Source organism: Martes martes, assembly GCF_963455335.1.
Source record: "Martes martes genome assembly, chromosome: 3".
Classification (NCBI taxonomy): Eukaryota; Metazoa; Chordata; class Mammalia; order Carnivora; family Mustelidae; genus Martes; species Martes martes.
The window spans coordinates 186,162,408-186,183,460 of NC_137890.1; the positions used below are offsets into that span (position 1 = coordinate 186,162,408).

The following is a 21,053-nucleotide window of genomic DNA, read 5'->3' on the forward strand; positions in this document are numbered from 1 at the left end:
CAATTCTGGATTTAAAGACAAACATTCCTATTTAGGAAATCACATAACTTCTTCAAGCTTGTTTTCTATCTTGAAAATAGGGATTTTTTTTGTGTGTGAGAATTACCATTTAAATGTTAGCTAGGGCTCCTGGGTGGCTCTGTCGGTTAAGCATCTGCCTTCAACTCAAGTCATGATCCCAGAGTCCCTGGGATCAAGTCCCACATCAGGCTCCTTCTCCCCCTGCCTCTGCCTCCCTCTCTGTCTCTCTGTCTTCCATGAATTAAAAAAACAAACAAACAAACAAAAACTTAAAAACAATGTTAGATAAAGAAGCAAATAAACTGCAGTAGAAAATATTCTTCTCTTGTTATGTTCTCAGACTGCTACTTCTGCTACCAACCAACACCTCTTTGCACACTGCAGGAACTTAGTACTTGTGGTTTGGTCGTTTCTCAGTAACATGATCCTAGAATAAGTATATTCTATAGTAGTCAAGAAAGAAATTGGCAACCATCTCTGACTACAAGCATTCATGAAGGAAAAGAAACTAACTATGAACTTGCACACGCCAGGAGCAGGCAATTTACCTACACTGTCATTTAATTCTGATAATAATTCTGTGATGTATTACTATTTTTCTTACCTTATGTGGAGAAAACTGATGATCAGAGATCTGAAATAATTTTCTCAAGATCACAAGGGGATAGAGTTTAAGCCATAATCAATGTTCTTTCAATTAAACCACTTTTCTAAGGGAAGACTACATAGTTTTCAACAAGTTCAAGTGGTGACTATTGTTTTGTTTAGTTGCGTTTGCTCTGGTGGGGAGTAATTTATTATTGTTGTTTTCATACACTTAATTAAAATAACTTAATAGGCATTGCATTTCTTTTTAGGACTTTAAATTCCTTTCATGTTCGTGTCTGCAAATATTGAATATATATACTTGTAATTAGTATTGTCTGTATATATATATATAATATTTTATATGTTGGGCATACATATATTTTATATTTTATTTTGTTCACATTGTTTCATATACACAACCCCATATTGATTCTGTGGCAGAGGTATTTAATGGACCTATAAAGCATTTATATTAACTGGTTTAGTTGAGGTGAAATTCAACACAGCGTTCATTCACAATTAGATATATAAAATATATCTGCTTTATCACAGGCCAACACTTAATTCGGTGGTAGTGGCTTTATACAACTTTTCTGATAATTTTTTGAGGAATCAGATCACTAGTAAAACACAATGTTCACCAGTAAAGGAGGGGTAGGAAGAAGGAGGGGTAAGGAAGAGGAGCTTGGAGTCTTTCCTACCTGCATGTTTTCTCTCATATCTATGGCTTCTCGTAAGGGGTGAACTGCTATTTTAAAGATGTCGTCTATGGTCTTAAGGCCGATATTCCTGAGCATGGTGTATTCTCGAACTTTCTTCCCCATTCTCACCGACAGGCTGCGCTTCTGCGCCTTTCCTCCTCCGCTTCGGTTAGTTATTGCTATGTGGACGAAAAGGGTTACGTGCTCCATGATGTCACCCACAAAAGAGCGCAGGGGAACATGCCGATATCCAGGCTGCAAACATTCAAACGGTATCGTGTATTGTCCTATAAACTCATCCCCAATGTAGTCATCATCCAGAACAACAAAACGAATCATGGCCAGCTCGGGTAGGTTGACTTGAAACTCAAAAGTTTCATCAAAAATGGGGTTATCACTGTTCTGTTGGACAGTTTTAGTTCTTTGTTCTGAACAGTCTGCTGGAATTCCATGTATCTCTATACAAACGTAGGGATCTATGACATCTCCTTTGGCACAAGCTCCCTTGGGCTTTGGAAAATTCTGACCACTGATGATCTTGATGTGAAGGACGAGAGGAGACACCCCAGGTACGATGCCCTTTGTGTTCGCACTGAAGTAAGAAACTTCATCCCGCATGATAGATGGCCTTAGAACATAACCACAGCCTCCGTTTTGAAGAAACCAGCCTGTGTGAAGGTCCATCATTGGACCTGGAGTCTGAAAATTCATTGCCACAATCTGACAGCCACAATTCCAAAAGTCCTGTGGATTCAAGTTACTGGAATCAATCCTCATGGCACTTGGATAGATTCTCGATAAGAACCTCTTATTGTAATTTACAAAATCCTCTGGGTACTCATTTGCAATTCGGCTGGCCTCTGTTTCACTAAATGAACACATTTCCCAATAGTTTTGGCTTTTCATAGACAGTTCAAAATCCCTATACTGAACAGACTTGCAGATGGACACCAGATCGGAGAGTTCCCTACAGAGCAGGATTTGTTTCTGCTCGCCATTGTAATCTACCGACAGCCTTCGCGACATTTCTGCCTCTTCATCTTCATCTGTTACTTCTCCTTCCAAAATATCTGGGTCAGAAGGCAATTTCTTTCCTTTCACAATAATCATTCTTTTCAATTTTTCCGGTGATGGGAGGTAGGTTTCTGACGGCAAAGGTGCCTCAGTATAGAGCTTATCGCCAAAGACCTTTTTCATCTGTTGAACCATTATCTTCTGCTGTGGTAGGGAGCAGTGATTTCCCAAGCAGAGGATGAGTGGGTATTCAGAAGCAACGAAGGCAAATTTATTTATCACCTCTATGACACTTCGAAAGGAAAGGTGTGTTGTCACATTATTTCGATTACAGAGGATCGGTTCATTGTCTGAACCATCACTAACATCGAGTTCAATGCTTCGACAGCCCATCTTCAAAGCTCTAACATACCCATTAATATCAGCCGGCCCCCTGAACTGGTCTTCTATGAGATAGGTGTTGTGGGAAGCATTGATGTAGTAGTGAGATAATGGCTGGGTCATATCCTGGGCAACCTTTTTTTGCTCAGGATCAAAAATGTCACATTCTGGCGACAACAGATACTGGGTAAAGCCATCAATTGCAAGAAACCCTTTTTGGCGACCCTCTTCAGAAAGTTCGTATCTCCGAATAATGTCTAAGCACATATCCTCAGTAATATGGGTGACTCCTTGCTCAGCTTCCAAAAAGAGCATGAGATCATTGGCATCCAAATATTCTTTGTTCTTAGATATCTGGACCAGTAAGAAATAGACTTCAGGCCTGGTGCAAAGTTCACAAAAAGCTTCACAAAATTCCTCTTCTGTCACTCGTGTGGTTAGTTTTTCTTTGCTCTTCTGGATTTCTTTAAACTTTAACCTGATCTTGGATTCCTTCAGGGTAGGGTTGAGTTGTTTAATCAATTCTACACAAGTGTCTTCCAACATAATCCCATTCCCGTCCACATCTGCCGCTTCAAACACTGTTTTCAACCACATGAACCTTGGCGTGTTCTGGTTGTCCTCCATAAAGTCAAGGGGTTGCTTACTTCGAGAAACCAGGTACCGTAAACCTGACACCCAGATGTTTGCTACGTCTGCTGAATTGGCAACTAGGTCCAGAGACTCGTAGTTTTCCCCATGGAGTATGGAAAAGGCACAGTCCTCACAAATCTGGTCAGCCAGGCCATTGTTTCTAAATGTTTCTGTGTTCTTCCCCAGTCTGATCTCTTTAATAGCGGAAATGTCAAGCTTAGCTTTCTCAAGGTCTTTCTTGGAAGGTTCCCAGCGAAGAGCTTGGAGGTCTGTGTCCAGAGTGAAAAAACGGTTATAAATACGAGAATTCGGCCGGACTTTCTTCAGTTCGCAGCCAGCCTGCATGAAGCTGATGCAGTCACTCGCACTGCTAATCTTCTTTTCCGATGGCATACTGCTGAACGATACTGTTTTCTTTCTTCCACCACATTTTTGGTTTGAAGGATCCTGTGAAATAATTTGAAAATAATGAATCAATTTTCCTTAGAAAACAGACAGACTCAATAACACTCTATGAACTCCTCAGACTCCATTCAGATATTATGATTATTTTCACATTTTCACTGTTCCAGAAAAAGAAGAATCACTGAGAAAATTGATATTATGAGGTTCAGAAAAAAACTTGTTTTTCAAATGCCTCGTGTTCTTTGAAATAAAATCAACTATTAAGTTAACTACAAATCACTCATTCGTTCATTAGAGCAGATTTCCTAAGAAACTCTACGGGTTGGTACTTTGACACCCTGGCTCAAATTCCTACAGATATGTGTAAGAAATAACACCAGATTTCTTTAAAAAGTTTTCTTCATTTATACTAAGCAACAGTTTAAGTTTTAAACTTAAAACTAGTCCAAATAAAAGATTTTTGCGTTCATATGCTTTACATCAAAAAGGACTCTCAATTGGGGCGCCTGGGTGCCTCAGAGAGTTAAGCTTCTGCCTTCAGTTTGGGTCATGATCTCAGGGTCCTGGGATTGAGCCCCACATCGGGCTCTCTGCTCAGCGAGGAGCCTGCTTCCCCCTCTCCCTCTGCCTGCCTCTCTGCCTACTTGGGATCTCTCTCTCTCTCTCTATCAAATAAATAAATAAATAAATAAATAAATAAATAAATAAAATCTTTTAAAAAAATTGACAAACCTCTAGCCATACTGACCAAAAAAATAAAAAAATAAAAAGAACAGGGCAGAATCTCTCCTCTAAGGCCTTATTTAATTGAGATCTTGCTTCTCTGAAGATGAAGAGCCTCCCTATCCTGTGATTCAGGAAAAGGCAGGATGATTTATTATTCAGTTGACTAAAACCTTGCCCATGAAAGGAAAACAAAATTTGCTTTAGTTATGGAATGTTGGTGGGATGATTCATTAACTCTAATATATATCTGATCTTCAAGTGACAAAGATATAAATTACCCAATTTATTTACAGAATAAAAAAAATTCTGTACAGATTACAGAATATTGTTTCTTGATGCCCTGGCATCTAACAACTTACCTCTTGCTTTCCCAGAGAGTTGTTATTTTTAATTATCCCATAGTAGTCAATTTCCTCATCCTTAAGTTACAAAACAAGTATAAATCTTTAGCTGTTTATACGCAGTTGCACTATTAGAACACATTTAAATTCATCACAACCCACATGCTCAAAAATCTCGAATGTATGTGTGTATTTCTCCACATCATGAAAGCAGGCACCTAATGGCACTGTTGAGATGGATTAATCTACCAAGTAAAATAAAGAGGGAAACTGTGAATTGTGATAGTAAATTAGACTGTGACTCAGCTTTTAAAGCTACCATTTGACTAGGCTTTTAAACTAATTAGACCTTTCACAAAAAAATTATTTTTATATAAAGCATATCGTGTTCCAAGTAGGATTATTGTCAACAGAATTATAAAACCTCTAATAGTTTCAACAAGGCTTAAGTGGGAAATTAATGTTGCTGTAAATGCACGTCTGTAGTTGCTGTGCCTCCTTATGTTCGGTACGCCACCTTCACAGTCCTAACACCTCCCTCTGACTTGAGCCACAAGCTTCTCTTCCCTGCGGTGATATCTCCTTAAATCAAGACTTTCTCTCCAAGTACAATAAGCCTCCAAGAGATAAATATTTTCTACCTACCCTAGGCAAGAACTGACCTGCTCCAAAATGCTCCAAAATTTCCTGCATTGAACTCCAATTCCCAAAAGCGAACACGTATCCCAAAGTGCCTTAAAACTTGAAACCAGTGGAAAAGATATACTCTAAGTTTGCCATCTCACAAAGGACAAACTCCGAAGTTATTACAAGCCCCCCCACAAGAGCAAAAAACTAGCCAAAGCACATGTGAACAAATAATTAGCTCGTCTGCTGTCAAGATTATTTCTATTCAAAATATGCTGGAAAAGTTTCAGGACTCCAATCTTTCTCCAAGTCTGTTTTCAATGGTCATGCTACGCATTAGCTCCAAAAAGATGAGAGGAGGGGCAGGTGGACTTGTACTGAGTGGACAGGGAAGACGGACAACTCCGAATCCCCTTCTGAGCCTCATCACCACCACGGCCTCTCTGCCAAACCCTACACCCCCACACGTGTGTTTCCCTCAAGAAGATATCGGCAGATTGGTGGTGGAGAAGGGGGACTGTTCAGGTAAACAGACAGGAGACACCTCCAAATGAAAAAAGATAAAGTGCTGGTAATACAGCTTCCTGTTGATAAATACAAAAAATATCTGATGGCGGACTGAGAGAAAATCACTGCGGTTATCTCTATCAGAGAGACAGGTGTTTTTTGCACTTTCCAGGAGAAACCAGAGCTTGTTGTCAGTTCAGGTGTGCTCTTGTCTCCTTCCAGTTCATTAGATGATTGAATTGACTCCTATAGTCATAAGGTCATTTTTATGAACAGATTGTTATGAAGTATGAGAATTTTCCTTTTATTTTATTTTTTTAAAATATTTTATTTATTTATTTTTCAGAAAGAGAAAGACCACAAGCAGGGGGAGGGAGAAGCTGAGCAAGGAGCCCATGGGGGGACTAGATCCTACGTCACTGGGACCATGACCTGAGCCAAAAGCAGGTGCTTAACCGATGACCCACCCAAGTATCCCACTTGCCATTTATTTTAAAGTTAAATCCTCTCACTCTGGAATGAAGGAAGGAGGCTAAGGTACTTATTACCCCCAAAATTTCTTTTAGTGCGGCTTACAAAATGTGTTAGTTTGGATACAGCACATTATGGCACCTCTGTCCCCTAAATTAAAACTTAGCTTTCTCTTCCAGCAGGGTACAAGAATTAGTCAGGCATTGAACTCAGCCCTTTCTATGGCTTAACATTCTATGTTCAAGTTTCCAAATGATCATTTCACGGGAAGGGAACACATTTAAACAAGTTAAATAAATAAAATGAATAAACCAAATTATGTCTATATCATCTTTAAACATTTCCAGATAACACTTTACATTTGGAATCTACTGTCTTCTTAAATTAATTATACTTTACATAAAGGATTTAAGCATCAGAATCAAGAAAAGTCTTGGGATCCTTACAGAGCTGTCGGTTAAGCGTCTGTCTTCAGCTCAGGTCATGATCCAGGGTTCCTGGGATGGAGTCCCACATCAGGCCCCCTGCTCAGCAGGGAATCTGCTTCTCCCTCTGCCTGCTGCCTGCTGCCCCACCCCACCCAACTCTTGCTTACGCTCTCACTCTCTCTGACAAATAAAGTAAAATCTTAAAAAAAAAAAAAAAAAAAAGAATTTCAGAATACTAGGAGAAAATGGGAAAATGCCGTTTTCCATTTTTTTAAATTTTTCATTATTTTCTACAGCATTGCTATTTATCTAGTATTAGAACTAGGACACCAATCATGATTAAATGAGATTCTTACACAACAGTAAGAGCTAACCCCAAATATGTTTTATTTTATTTTTAAAAATGTTCAAATAAGGGGCACCTGGGTGGCTCAGTGGGTTAAGCCTTTGCCTTTGGCTCAGGTCATGATCCCAGGGTCCTGGGATCAAGCGCCACATCGGGCTCTCTGCTCAGCGGGGAGCCTGCTTCCCCCTCTCTCTCTGCCTGCCTCTCTGCCTACTTGTGATCTCTGTCTGTCAAATAAATAAATAAATAAATAAGCCTTTTTAAAAAAATGTTCAAATAAGCCAAATTAATAAACTTGTTTCTATAAGTTTCCATTGGCATTTGTTCTCTGACCCAAGGCTGGATATGCGGCAAGTTCCTTAACAAGCACAACAAAGAAAATCGTTTTTCTTCAGTAACACACTGATGAGCTGCAGAAGCAACTCAACTTATTCAATGCGAGCATTTCTGTGTCTCAATAACAAAACTACTGAGTTATTTCAATATAATAATTTTAGAGAAAAGTATACTAAAGCGACACACTAACATGAATGTACCTGATGACACGGGGCTGTATATTTAAAAATGGTTCAAGTGGTAAATCTTATGTTATATAAATTTTACCATACACAAAAAGAGTAAACTAAAGCATTGTATGCACATTTAAGAATAAAGAAAACATCGTATCTATGTCTTGCTACTTCTCACCTGATGAGCTCATTTAAACATCAAATTATATCATCGCATATTCTTTTCATTTTTTTGCCAAGTTGTTTATAAGTGAACATTTCAGAATGATTCTTTGTTAAAACAGAACCAATTTACAAACCTTAAAGAATAACCGTCCAAACACCAGTTGTCAGACTGATTAGAAGGAATCCTTGTTTCATAATGCCGAAATCCAGCTACACAGACGCAGATACACTAAAGTGGCATCCACTCCTCTCTTTTTGTATTGGGGGGCAGGGGGAACGCTTGTTTTTGAAGACCTCTCTTAAGAAAGTCTTCATATAAAAATTTAATAGACCATGATTAAAGATAAGCAAAAATATAGGCACACAAATCTTATTTTCCCCATAGGGATTCTATCTTGTTCTTACAGACACCCTATGCACAATAACACTATACTCTTCATTCTTGTTTTACGAACTTCCAAGCAAAATTCAGGAAAGAGATTTGGTTGATGCATGAAATCTTCCAAGGATTGTGGGCAATATAATCTAGAACCCGAATGAGGCCCAACCTTGGATATTGAGAGGCCTCAGGTTCCCATTCTTCATTCATTCATTCAACTAACAATAATGGGTATACCTACTCTATCCTAGGGTCCAGCATCTCGTAGAGTTTTGGAGAGACTGATAAATTCTAATTTTTATCTCAGAGAGATCCCTCTGCACGTGCACTAGATGGTGCCGTCGGTGACTACTGATGCATTAAAGGAAAGAGATGGTGATTGCCTGAGGAAGATTACTAGCAAAAGGAATGGAGAAAGGTAAGAAATATCAAAAAGTAGAAGGTAAAATCAGAAGTCCTTCCCTGGGTCTAGGATGACTCCTAAGTTTTTGGTTTGAGTGAGAGGTGAATGGAAATATTGCTGAGATATGGACTCCCAGGAGAGGTGAAGTGGGAAGGAAACAGAGTTTACTTTGGGCCATGGTGAATTTTTTAGATGACTATCGGCCACCTAGGTGAAAAGTTTAGGCAGAGAAGAAGACCTAAAATATTTAGTACGAGGACTAGGAGGACTAGGAGCATGACTCTCACAGAAGCCAAAGAATAGACTTAAAGGAGTGAGTGCTAGAAAACAAGATGTTAAGATGGCTGACTGGATTTAGCCATTCAAATGTCTGCTGGTAACTCTGATTAGAGAATGTCTTTTTTTTTTTTTAATTAAGATTTTATTTATTTGAGAGAAAGTGAGAGAGGGAGAGACAGAGGGAGTGTACAAGCAGGGGAGACATGCAGAGGGAGAAGGAGAAGCAGGGAGCCTGACATGGGGCTCGATCCCAGGACCCTGGGATCATGACCTGAGCTGAAGGCAAAAACTAAACCTACTGAGCCACCCAGGCATCCCATGAGGAGAGAATGTCTTACCTCACCTTCAGGATAGTGAGGACAGTGACGAGGGTGAGAGCAAAGGGTTTCAAAGAAAGGGAGGCGCAGGTATAAATGTTCTTTGGTGGGAAAGGAGGCCAGGATGACTCTAGAATAAGTGAGGGATAAGTGGCTCCAGTTGAGACTGGAACAACAGGCAGAGGCCAAGAGTGATCATTCCGGAAAAGGCTATTCTCACAAACGCCGGCTTTATTAACTTGGATTGGTGATAGCTCAAGGAATGGAAATTTAGGTCTAATGTATATATTATATCTAATATATACATATAGCTAATATATCCTGTCCAACGTACCAATGCCCAAATCCACATCCATGTTTGGCTGAGCAAACATGATCTCCATGGTCCCAATCCATGACCTCAGGGTCCTGGGATCGAGCCCCGCATCGGGCTCTCTGCTCAGCAGGGAGCCTGCTTCCCCCTCTCTCTCTGCCTGCCTCTCTGCCTACTTGGGATCTCTGTGTGTGTGTGTCAAATAAATAAATAAAATATTTTTTAAAAAAGATTATTAAATAAAAAATAAATAAAACCCACAGACATTTACTAAATAAATAAGCAGCTTTCTATGACATTAAGAATGTTGGATAACCAAGACCACAAAGGGGAACATAAGCTGATAAGGGCATTATGAAAAAGCAGTACTATAGCAATTATATATAGTTATTATATCTTTAACACTACAGCCTTTACTGAGATAATTAAAAACAGACAAGATACAAACTAAGCATTGAAGAAATGTCCAAACTCTATAAAGCTGGTCTTAGGAAAAAATAATGTTAAAAGCATTGCCATTTAATAAGAAAACAAACACAACTTCCATATGGAGCCTCCATATCATTTTATGTCATGGAAAATAAATCTTAAATTACACAGCTCTACCTAGAACTCTGTTATTCCTGGATGTGCTAGAAAGACCTTGTTACTAACAGTGTGGCTTGTAAAAGTTTGCTGCAGGAACCCAGAAGATGGCATCAGCGGGCTTAGTGACACCAAGATTCAGTTGCCATGCTCCCTAGTAGGGTGTCCGCCTTATCTGCAGTTGCTTTTCAGTTAAGTATAGTATAGAAGTAAGTGGTCCTCCTTCTGACATACTGTCAGAGGGTCAGTAGTAACCTAACACCATGTCACCGTGTCTCCATCATTCACCTCGCTTCATCTCATCATACAGGCATTTTATTATCTCATAATCATCACAGGAAGAAGAGCGGTAAGTACAGCACAATAAGATATTTTAAGAGACAACATTCACATAGCTTTCATTACACTATGTTGTTACAGTTTTTTTATTATTAGTTATTGTTGCTAATCTCTTACTGTGCCTAATGTATAAACTAAATTTTATCATTGGTATATATGTACAGGAAAAAATATAGTTATCTATAGGGTTTGGTACTATCTGTGGTTTCAGGCATCCGCTGGAGTCTTTGAACATATCCCCTGTGGATAAGGGAGTGGGGGGGGTGGTGTCACTGTTACTGCTAATAGTCAGACTGCAAAGCATTTTATTAACCAGAATAGTACTGGATTTTCAGTAGATTAATGACTTTATAATGCCTGCTAAAATAACTGGAATTGAAAAATCGAGATTAAGGAGTTACATTCTATGATTTTCATTTTTGAAACAAAGATTTCTTTAACCTCTTCTAGACAATAATGTTTGTCTCAAATTAACTAATTTCGATTTGAAATTTTTAACAAAACTGGGAAGAAATTGACTCAAAAGAATGGTAAGACTAATGGTAAATAACATCAAAATATCCTCTCTGTGTTACGGTTTAAAGAATATTATATCCTGATTTATACACTTAAAATGTTATTTATTAAAGATCTGAAATAACCCTACTTATATGACGTTTATTCAGTATATGAATAAACATATATTCATATATCCAATATACAAAATATATGATGTTATTTATAAGGAAACCTACTTATTTGATGTTTATTCAACAACAGTAAAGTTGAGGAATTACCTCTCCCTGTACTTTTTTCTATATGCTTCATCTTTGTGATCCATTCAAGAAAAAAACCATTAAAATCTAGTAAAAATCACTGACTGTTCATCGCAGATCAACAGTCACAGGTAAAATCAAAGACTATTTCACTTGTTTGGATTTTTTTTTTCGCCTGTACAGAAATTACATCCATGTAGGTGAGGAGACCAGGCCACAGGGAAACGAGATAGATAAAAGGTTTGGAAGCCCATGTCTCCAGATGTTTAATTCCTTCCATAGTTTCATTGATTGCTGCCATTTCTGGTTTTTCTTGCAGCATTAGGCACAAACCCTGTGGTGGTTTGTTGCGAAACCTCACTGACTGACAGACTCTATTCTCAACTTATTTCCCCTCACGTCCATAAGCACAGATGCTCCTTTATGGTGTCAACTGTTTTCACGGAAAAAGCCTTGTTTCTCACTTACATCTTCCTAATCTCTGCTTGTATCCTTCACGATCCACTCCTTTGTATACAGTTACAAGGAGCATTAACACTCCCATTTTTCCAGTCGAAAACAACTTTTTCAATTAACCCTAACTGTCGCACGCAGTACATGGTTTTGCTTATTATAAGTCCCAGGAGAATATGTTACATTACTGTCACAGTTGAAGCGCCAATAAGAGGAGTGAAGCGGGCCCCAGTAAAGGGCACCTCACAATTATTCACCGGCCTCCGAGGAATGACACACTGCGATCGGCCCCGTCCTCTAAGACAGATGTCCACCTCACACTCAAAAACAATACAATTCATCGGTGCCAAGAACTAAGTGGGCCTGGAGACTGAGATAGGATTCTGTCCTTTCTCAAGAGACTCCCCACACAGCAGGGCCTGAGAATCTGGCTGAACTCACGGCCTGCCCACGTAGACTTTGTTGTTTCTGGTGCGAGGATTCATGGGAGGTGCTCTTCGTGGAAAACAGCATGTCGTGGTCCCTAAAAAGAAAGTCTCTGTCATGAAGAATAAGTAAACATATTCTTTTAATGCCTGTATCTGGTCCATCTCTTTCCGTGTATTATTGTACATATTGAATGTAATGCCCTAATTAGTTCACAGGTATAAGCATATACATTGATGCTTTATTAAGGTAGCCATCAAAAACTCGTAATTAGTTGGAATGAAAAAAGTCATGCATACATAATTATGCATTCAGAATTATGCATAGATTTGAAGGTCTAACTCAGGCTGCATATTTACTTATTTTATCCAAAAAATCAAAATATCAACAGGAATGGAACATTCTTTTTTTTTTTTTTTTTTTTTTAAATTATTTAATTTTTTATTTGACAGAGAGAGAAATCACAAGTAGGCAGAGAGGCAGGCAGATAGGAAGGGAGAAGCAGGCTCCCTGCTGAGCAGAGAGCCCGATGTGGGGCTCGATCCCAGGACCCTGGGATCATGACCTGAGCCGAAGGCAGAGGCTTAACCCACTGAGCCACCCAGGTGCCCCAGGAATGGAACATTCTTAACCAGAGTTTATTTCAAAAATGTTCCTGAAAAAATTTTCTTTTTTTTTTTTTTTTTGGTGCTAAATAGCCAGTTCACAGAATAGTTTGTCCTTCATTGTAACTTCTCAATGTTTAATGGTCATATTTACCATCAGATATGAGACACCAATGTATTATTTACATTGATTTTAGTCACTTTGGCATTTCCTTTAATCACCTAAATTTGAATAAAGCGTATTTAAGAGTGAAAAGTATATTTCAATACTACAGAGTTCTACCACTTGTTTTCATAGGGTGTTAGTAGAGTTGAGTTTCAGAAACAGATTTATAAAAATAAAAAAATTATTCAGAATTTGAAAGTTGCTAGAAGAGTATATCTTAAAAGTGCTTTTTTTTAATCTTAAAAGTTCTTATCACGTGAAAAAAATTGTAACTCTACATGGTAATGGATATTAACTAAACTTAGTCTAGTAAACATTATCTAAAACTAATACAATGTTATATGTCAATTATGTCTCAATTTAAAAAAAAAGAAAAAGTTATATTAGATTAAATGGAAATAAATTAAATCGAAATGGAGATATAATCAGCCTTTTTTCATAGCATAAAGTTTTAACAAAAATAGAATTAGAAAAATAATCAATTTCTAGGAATTCATAGTTTTTTGTGCAATATTTGGTAAGGACAAGATTTCAGAGTATATGTATCATTTGTAAATTCCAAATAGAGCATATAGAAAACATAACTATTAATAATATTTCTTAGAGATGGAATCAGTGCCATTGTACTATAGAGTAAGAGATACATGTAGGCTTCTCATTAAGAAAAAAATTCTTACAGAAAATTTAAAAAACAATGAATTTTTTTTAGAAAACATTTTGTAAATTTGTGTGACCTGGGACATGGAGATGAAATGCCAATTTAATAAAAGCACAATTCTATTCAAACTTAAGAAACAATTCATTTATAGACTAAATCCATTTTTCTTGGACTTGGAGAAGTCTAATCTGCCATTTAATAAGTATATGTATATGTTAACAAATGGACCATTTCTTGCACTTGTATTAAGTCTTTATAGATTCTCAAACTTATATTTATATTACTTTAAACTTCCCAGCTGAATATTTTTCTGTAATAAATATCTAAAAGAAATCTTTAAGCTTTTTATAAGGTGGATCCGTGAACCACAAATAAAATAAAAATTCCCTTGACCCAATGCAATGTGCAAACACATCTTAATGCTTTTTCTCTCTTATAGTGATAATAGAATATGCTCTTCAGGATTAATGACCTTAGAGATATAAAAGCTTTGGCTCAAATAGTCGACTTGACCTGAACATCAAGATGAATCTGATTAAAGGTTTTAAGTTTTATCCATAACTTCCGGAATGGGTTAGAACCATCTAAAACTTTAATCCTTATTGTATGACTCTGATTAACTGAACACCAGCATCTGTCCATATGCAAGAAACAGATGACAGATCTCAGAGAATGCATATTCTCAGCACAGAGACTCTAAGGGTAAATGCCTCCCTCTGCCCCCACTACCCACCCCCCCACCCAACCACTGATACCATGGTCAAAGTGGAACAAATAATTGTCTTAATTTAGAAAAATGTAAAAATGAAAAATTGTCCTAATTTAGAAAAATGTAAAAAGAAAAATGTAAAAGTAAGGATAGTTTTTATCTGTGATAATAAAACTCAGAGTCCATAAACAACTTTTTAAAAAAGATTTTGTATATTTACTTGAGAGAGAAAAAGAGCATGAGAAAGAGTGAGAGAGAAAACACAAGCAGGCTGGAGGGGCGGAGAAAGAAGCAGACTCCCCGCAGAGCAGGGAGCACATTGTGAAACTTGGTCCCATCAGGTCTGGTATCATGACCTGAGCAGAAGGCAGAGGCTTAGCCGACTGAGCCACCGAAGTGCCCCATATATACATTTTGATAGAAATTACTGAAATAACTAAATTCCCCACCCCACCCCAAAAAACACTGGATTGGGGACTAATGGATTTTACTCTCACCATCTCCACCTACTTAAATGACTTTGTGCAAAAGTTCTGTGTCTACTGTTCTACATCTACTGTTTTTATTTGTCAAAAGAATGTAATTCCTAACCTAAATCATAGTGCTATCTCAAGGATCAAAGGAAATAAGGCCTGATAAGGCACTTTCAAAATCATAAAACTGCAAAACAGAACTTTAGATACAGCTCAGTTAAGAATATAAGTAAAGCATGGCAATGTATTAAAAGAGCAACAAAGTCTTTGAAAAGTTAGGTTTTATTCTAGGAATATAAGAATTGATCAACATTAGGCATGCCATCAATGTACTTCAATAAATAAACAGGTTAAAAGGGAAAAACAATAGGATTATGCCTATAAATTCCCCAAAATGCAATTGATAAAATACAACATTAATTCCCAGTAAAGCTCTCTATAAAATGAGAAAAGAAGAAAACTTCCTTAACATGACCAATCTTATTCCAGAATCCTAGAGGAAATATCATACCAACTTGGAAAAAGTTCAAAGCATTCTCATTAAAACAAAAAAGAAACAAAAAACTTATTATTTGTTCTATATTTGAACATAATTTTGGATATTTAAGCCAAAGCAATAAGACAAGGATAAGAAATTAAGTATAAAATATTGTAAAGGAGTGAAAGATCATTACTATTTTAGAGAATATAATTATTTACTTAGAAAATCAAAAATGATCAACTGAAAAATTATCAGTACTAATAAAAGTGATGGTGGCAAAATAAAATACAAATACTAAAAATTTAGGGGCACTTGGATGGCACAGTTGGTTAAGTGGCCAACTCTTGGTTTTGACTCAGGTCAAGATCTTGGGGTGGTGAGATTGAGCCCCAAGTCAGGCCTTGCACCCAGCACAGAGTCTGCTTGAGATTCTCTCTCCCTCTCCCTTTGCCTCTTCCACTCGTGCTCTCTCTCTAAGATAAATGAATAAATCTTAAAAAAAAAAATTAATAGCTGTCTCATACATCAGCCTGCTTCTAAATGTAATGGCATGGGTGGGTGAATGTGAGGGGACTCCTACTCGAATTAACAACAGATACTGTAATCCAGCCAAAAACAAACTTAATAAGATATGTCCAAAAACTGTATGGAATTTTATTTCATTTAAAGTCAAAAAAAGAAGGATCAAATAAGTGAAAACATAAAAAATACTTAAAAGATAATACTGGCAAAATTCCACTAATTAGTAGGCAAATAAAAAAAAAATGTTATAAAAGGCCCACTGGGATTGTTTCAAGAGGTACAGGTGGAAGTGGCATTTCAAATAATAAAAGCAATTATTAATGTCGAAAAAATTCACTATCCATCTCAACAAACACACCAGAACTAGATTACTCCTTTATGCCAGACCAAAAAAATTTCAAAGTATTAAAGATTAAATGAAACATGTTAAGTACTAGAAAAAACTATAACCACGTATTTGTGTAATTGGGGGTCATGAAAATCTCTTCTTACTAAACATATCAAGACCAGAAATCATACAGTAAAATACTGATAAAATTGACCACATTAAAACTTAAAACCATATCCAAATTAAAGAAAAAAGAGGGGAGGAAATATTTGCTATATGTTTCTTAATTTACAAAAGTGTTCACAAACCAACTTTGGAAAACGATAGATTTACAAAATTATGTGACTGCTTCAAAATTATATGAAAAACTTTCAAACATATCTCATAAATAAAATTTTATTAAGTAAATAAATAATAAAATTATTATTTTGTCTGTCAGATTATCAAAGGTTACAAAAAGTGAGATAATGGGAATTTTCAATGTTATGCTGAATATAAATTTGTACAATTTTTCTGGTAGGCAAAGTAGCAATATGTTGTAAAATATTAAGAATACATCTACTTTGATCTAGCAAGATCATTTTTGAACATTTATTTTAAGAAAATATTTGAGCAAATGATCAAAGATATAAGTACAAGGCAGTTATGCTACTCTGGTGATGATATCAAAAAATAAGTAAACTAATGAACTCCTATCCCCAGAAAGGACTGGCAAAATAAATTCTGGTACATTAATGCCACAGGATTCTATGCAGCACTAATATGGATGACATAGATCTATAAATCTTAAAATGGATAATCTGTGTGTGTGTGTATTTAAAAATGTAGGTATTATAAAGAGTACATATAGTATGAGATCTCATTATTTATATATGGCAAATCTGGAAGAATATATTCCATTGGTAATAGTAGTTATCTTTAGGGGGAAATGAGCAAAATTATGGAATTAGTTTTCTCTGTATTGCTCAAATTATTTAAAATTAATAAATATTAGCATATATTATGAGGAAAAATGTTAAAGATATTTCCATAGAATTAGTCTTATAATTACCTCATTAATTATCAGAAAGTTATACTTTGTAGAGATAATTAATGATATCTATCTTAAGAGTTACCTGAGGTATAACTAAAATGGTTACAATTTCAAAGTGCATTGTGTTTATTTGTATTAAAATATTACATTGCTGTTATTTTAGTTAAATAATAATATTCTAAATGTTTATTGTTCTTGGGACTGGTCAATGCATCCTTATTAAAGTATAAAAAGTATCCTTTAAGTATCATGATAAATCTTCATTTGGAAATTACTTTAGAATCTTACATTTTAGGGGGCATCTGGGTGACTCAGTCATTAAGCATCTGCCCTCGGCTGGGGTCATGATTCCAGGGTCCTGGGATCTAGTCCGGCATCAGCCTCCCTGCCGGGCGGGAAGCCTGCTTCTCCCTCTCCCACTCCCCCCCTGCTTGTGTTCCCTCTCTCGCTGTCTTTCTCTCTGTCAAATAAATAAATAAAATCTTTAAAAAAGAATCTCACATTTTAGAACTACTGACTCTAATTAGCCTTGGTGGAAAGAATTTCCAAAACACAATAAAATTTTATAATGTATCTATGAAATTAATCTCATAACTACTTAAACAATTAATTTAAATGAAAATGTGAGGTATGTCTTCTCTTCAACTTTTGCTACCTCTAAGTTTTGAGAAGAGATATAAGTAGATGAATTTCCCAGAGGAAGAAAAGAGATTAAACTGAGATTTCCTGACTAGTCGTTTCAATTAATTTGATTTCAATTAAATACATTCCGCTAATAATGAGATTCAAACCTGCTGTATTAAATTAGGACTTAAATATATTTCAAAGAAACTGGATTCAGCAAGAATTCCATATAGGTTATAAGAACTTTAATCTTCCAGACCACACATCCTAATTATAAAAATTTCAACAATTTTCATCAAGTACAAAGTGTAGCCTTCAAAATTCCCCATAGCTACCTTAGCCTAACCCTCTATTGTCTTTTCTAGATATGTGACTCCAAATTTATCTTTGCATTCTTTTTTTCTTTTTTTTTTTTTTAGATTTTTCTTATTTATTTGACAGAGAGAGAGAGAGAGCAAGAGCACAAGAGCAGGGGGAGCACCAGGGAGAGGGAGAGGGAGAAGCAGGGTCCCTGAATCCCAGGATCCTGGGATCATGACCTGAGCTAAAGGCAGATGCTTAAGCGACTGGGTCACCCAGGCACCCCTAACTTTGCATTCTGTCCTCTTTATCACGCTCTCATATCTTCACAAAACAGTGTACAAAATCTTTCATTGTCACCTAATCCACATTCCTTTATTTCTTTAGTTACAGCTATCAAGTCTCTTCTTTAATAGAGATTTCTTATTCCAATGTATAGAGTAATGTCTGTCCATCCTTGCCACTTAAAACACTCTTCTATCAGTTATACTTAACTCCCTACATTTAACTTGTGAACTTTAGGAAATTCGACTAATGAACTCAGTATTCTACCTTGAATGCTACTTAAAATGTAAGTATTTTTCTGAGTCATTTTTGCACTTTCAGGAAAAATAATGGTTGTCAGTATATTAAAATACACTAAATCTGCGCAATTACCACTAGAAATTGCCTCATGAGAATATAATCTGCAGCATGAGAATATAATCCTACGAAAATAAGAAGTGGTAACTAGAATAAAAATGCTGTCATATCCCATATAAATCTGAGCCAAATTCACTTGAAATACTAACAGTGAATTCTGGTGCATATTCTTAAGTACTGGCTCACTGTTCTTAAAAAACTGCCAGGTGGCTTGTTTTCTTGGCACTGAGAGTTTACAAAACCCTGTAAAATTTGAAACAGTTAGACTTACTCATCTTAGCAGTTTTAAAAACAAGATGAACATCACAGCATTTTCAGGACTCTGTATTAGCACATACTGATCTCTAGGCTACCAGTTTGAACACAAAGATATTTAAAAGACAGTTTGAATTATGTGGGGGTTTTGTTGTTGTTATTGTATATAAGGTCATTAGTTTTACTAAAGGACTTTGAATTCCCATTTGTTGATGAAACTGGTACATCTCCTGAGAGGATAAATTTCTAATATGTCTGCTAATGTTCTCTGAAAAGGATATTTTATCCCAGGGAGTATGAATCCCATGGTGAAGAAATAAAAGTATTCACATTACAGATTCTTCTTTAGTATTTAATCATAAAAGGATCATAGCAGCAAAAATTCCAAGCCGTGCTGGGTCAATTAAATTAAACTTGTTCCAAAATAATGTTTCATCTCATAGATCTCATTTAAATTATCAGTGAAAAAGGACATTAAAGTCATTTATTATTATAAAACTGGCAGAATGATAGGGAAATAAAGTACTTAATAAAATCATTTGTAATCTATAATCATTTTCCTAAAATAGCATTTTTACGAAACGGTTTACAGTAAAAAAGCATGGTAATTTACAAATAGCTTAGAGACTAATCTCTAATTAATCTCTTAGAAAAAGAGACTTGACACCCCAACATATTTAAATTAATTAGCATTGCTATCAGGAAAGCTTGCAAAAAATTACAAAGGAAATCCATAATGAATTCACTACACTCACTTACTTTCATATTATCATCCCTAGGTGGTTTCTTCACAGCAACTTCTATAAATTTAGAGAAAGTAACAGCCAGTCCCATCTATGACAGAGACTAAACTCATTATTGTTTTAACAACCTCCAAGTAAAGTCATTTTATGTTCATAAAGGAAAGTCAAAATAAGGAGAGTAAGAGCATCTCATATTTCTAAGAAGTTTTAATAACTTTCAAAGGGTATCCACATTCATTTTTTTTTTTTTTTCATGAGATCTCCACAAGATTTTAAAGATGAGAAAATCCAGGACACAAGGAGACTGAATACCTTGCCAAAAACATAGATACCAGTGGCCGAGCTGGGTGCCAAACTCAGATATTCTTATTCCTGGTTGAATTTATTTCTATAAACTCACACTACCTCTGCATTTTATGACTATATTTCTCTAGTTCCCAGAGTATCTTCTCAGCCCTTCACCATGATGAGAAATGTAAGTTTTACAACTCTAGCTATTTTTTTCTCACTGAATGTTGAATAAAGGGGAATGCCACTTATTCTAGTTATTTCTTCCCAGGAGAGCTATGTTCCTTGGCAAAAATACCTCTAAGAAAGAGAATATAATATAGAGAATTCTTCATAATTTTGGGATATTTTAAATTTTTTTTCAAATACATTTGTAGAGCCACAATCTGTGCCAGGCACTCATCTAGGTGAGCAGGCAGGCTCTCAGCTAGGTAGTAGCTATACTGCAATGTCACTTGTAGTAGAAAGAGATATCAAAAGACAATCACACAAACATGTAATTAAAGATCGTAAGAAATGCCCTGAAGGAAAATATTTTAGGTAGGGGGGCTAATTTATATTGGACTGGGGTCCCACAGGTCTCCTGAGGAACTAACATTTAAACTAGGCAAATTGCCAGATAAATAGTGTGGGAAGAACATTCTGTGCAGAAGAAAAACAAGGGAAGATCCTAAAGTAAGTGAACTAATGGCAGGCCTATGTAGCAAATCCATAGTGACAGGGGGCAAAAGTAAAATGAAGCTGGAGTGTCAAGGAGAAGGCAGATCAGGTGGGGCTGGGAAAACCATTTCTAAAAAATTTGGAATTTATTCTAGAGAGATTTTAAGTCAGAGAGTTGAAAGTTCTTACTTAAAAAAGGATCTCTAGCTGCTGGAGAATGAATTTGAGATACAGAACTATGAAGGGGGCATCTCTCAGATGGTGAACAGAGAAGACTTAGGATGGGAATAAGAGACACGGTTTTATTTGAAGACTCGCCGGAAGTGGGCTGGAAGCCCTGGAGTGGGAGAAGGGGCCACTACAAGTGACTCCCCAGTTCTCTGGTTTGAGCAACTGAGAGCTGGGGGAGCCATTTGTAGAATCAGAAAAGACTAGAGAAGAAGCAGATTTGTGA

The 21,053-nt window shown here is 36.4% G+C and overlaps 1 protein-coding gene across 1 annotated transcript in view; it reads right to left on the reverse strand.

The window, feature by feature from the left end:
• Positions 1-21,053, reverse strand: part of PLCL1 (phospholipase C like 1 (inactive)) — a 353,093-nt gene that overhangs the window by 81,894 nt on the left and 250,146 nt on the right. The window contains exon 2 of the mRNA XM_080799287.1: positions 1,311-3,785. Coding sequence (XP_080655413.1) covers positions 1,311-3,785 — 2,475 coding nt within the window. The remainder of the gene's footprint in view (positions 1-1,310; positions 3,786-21,053) is intronic.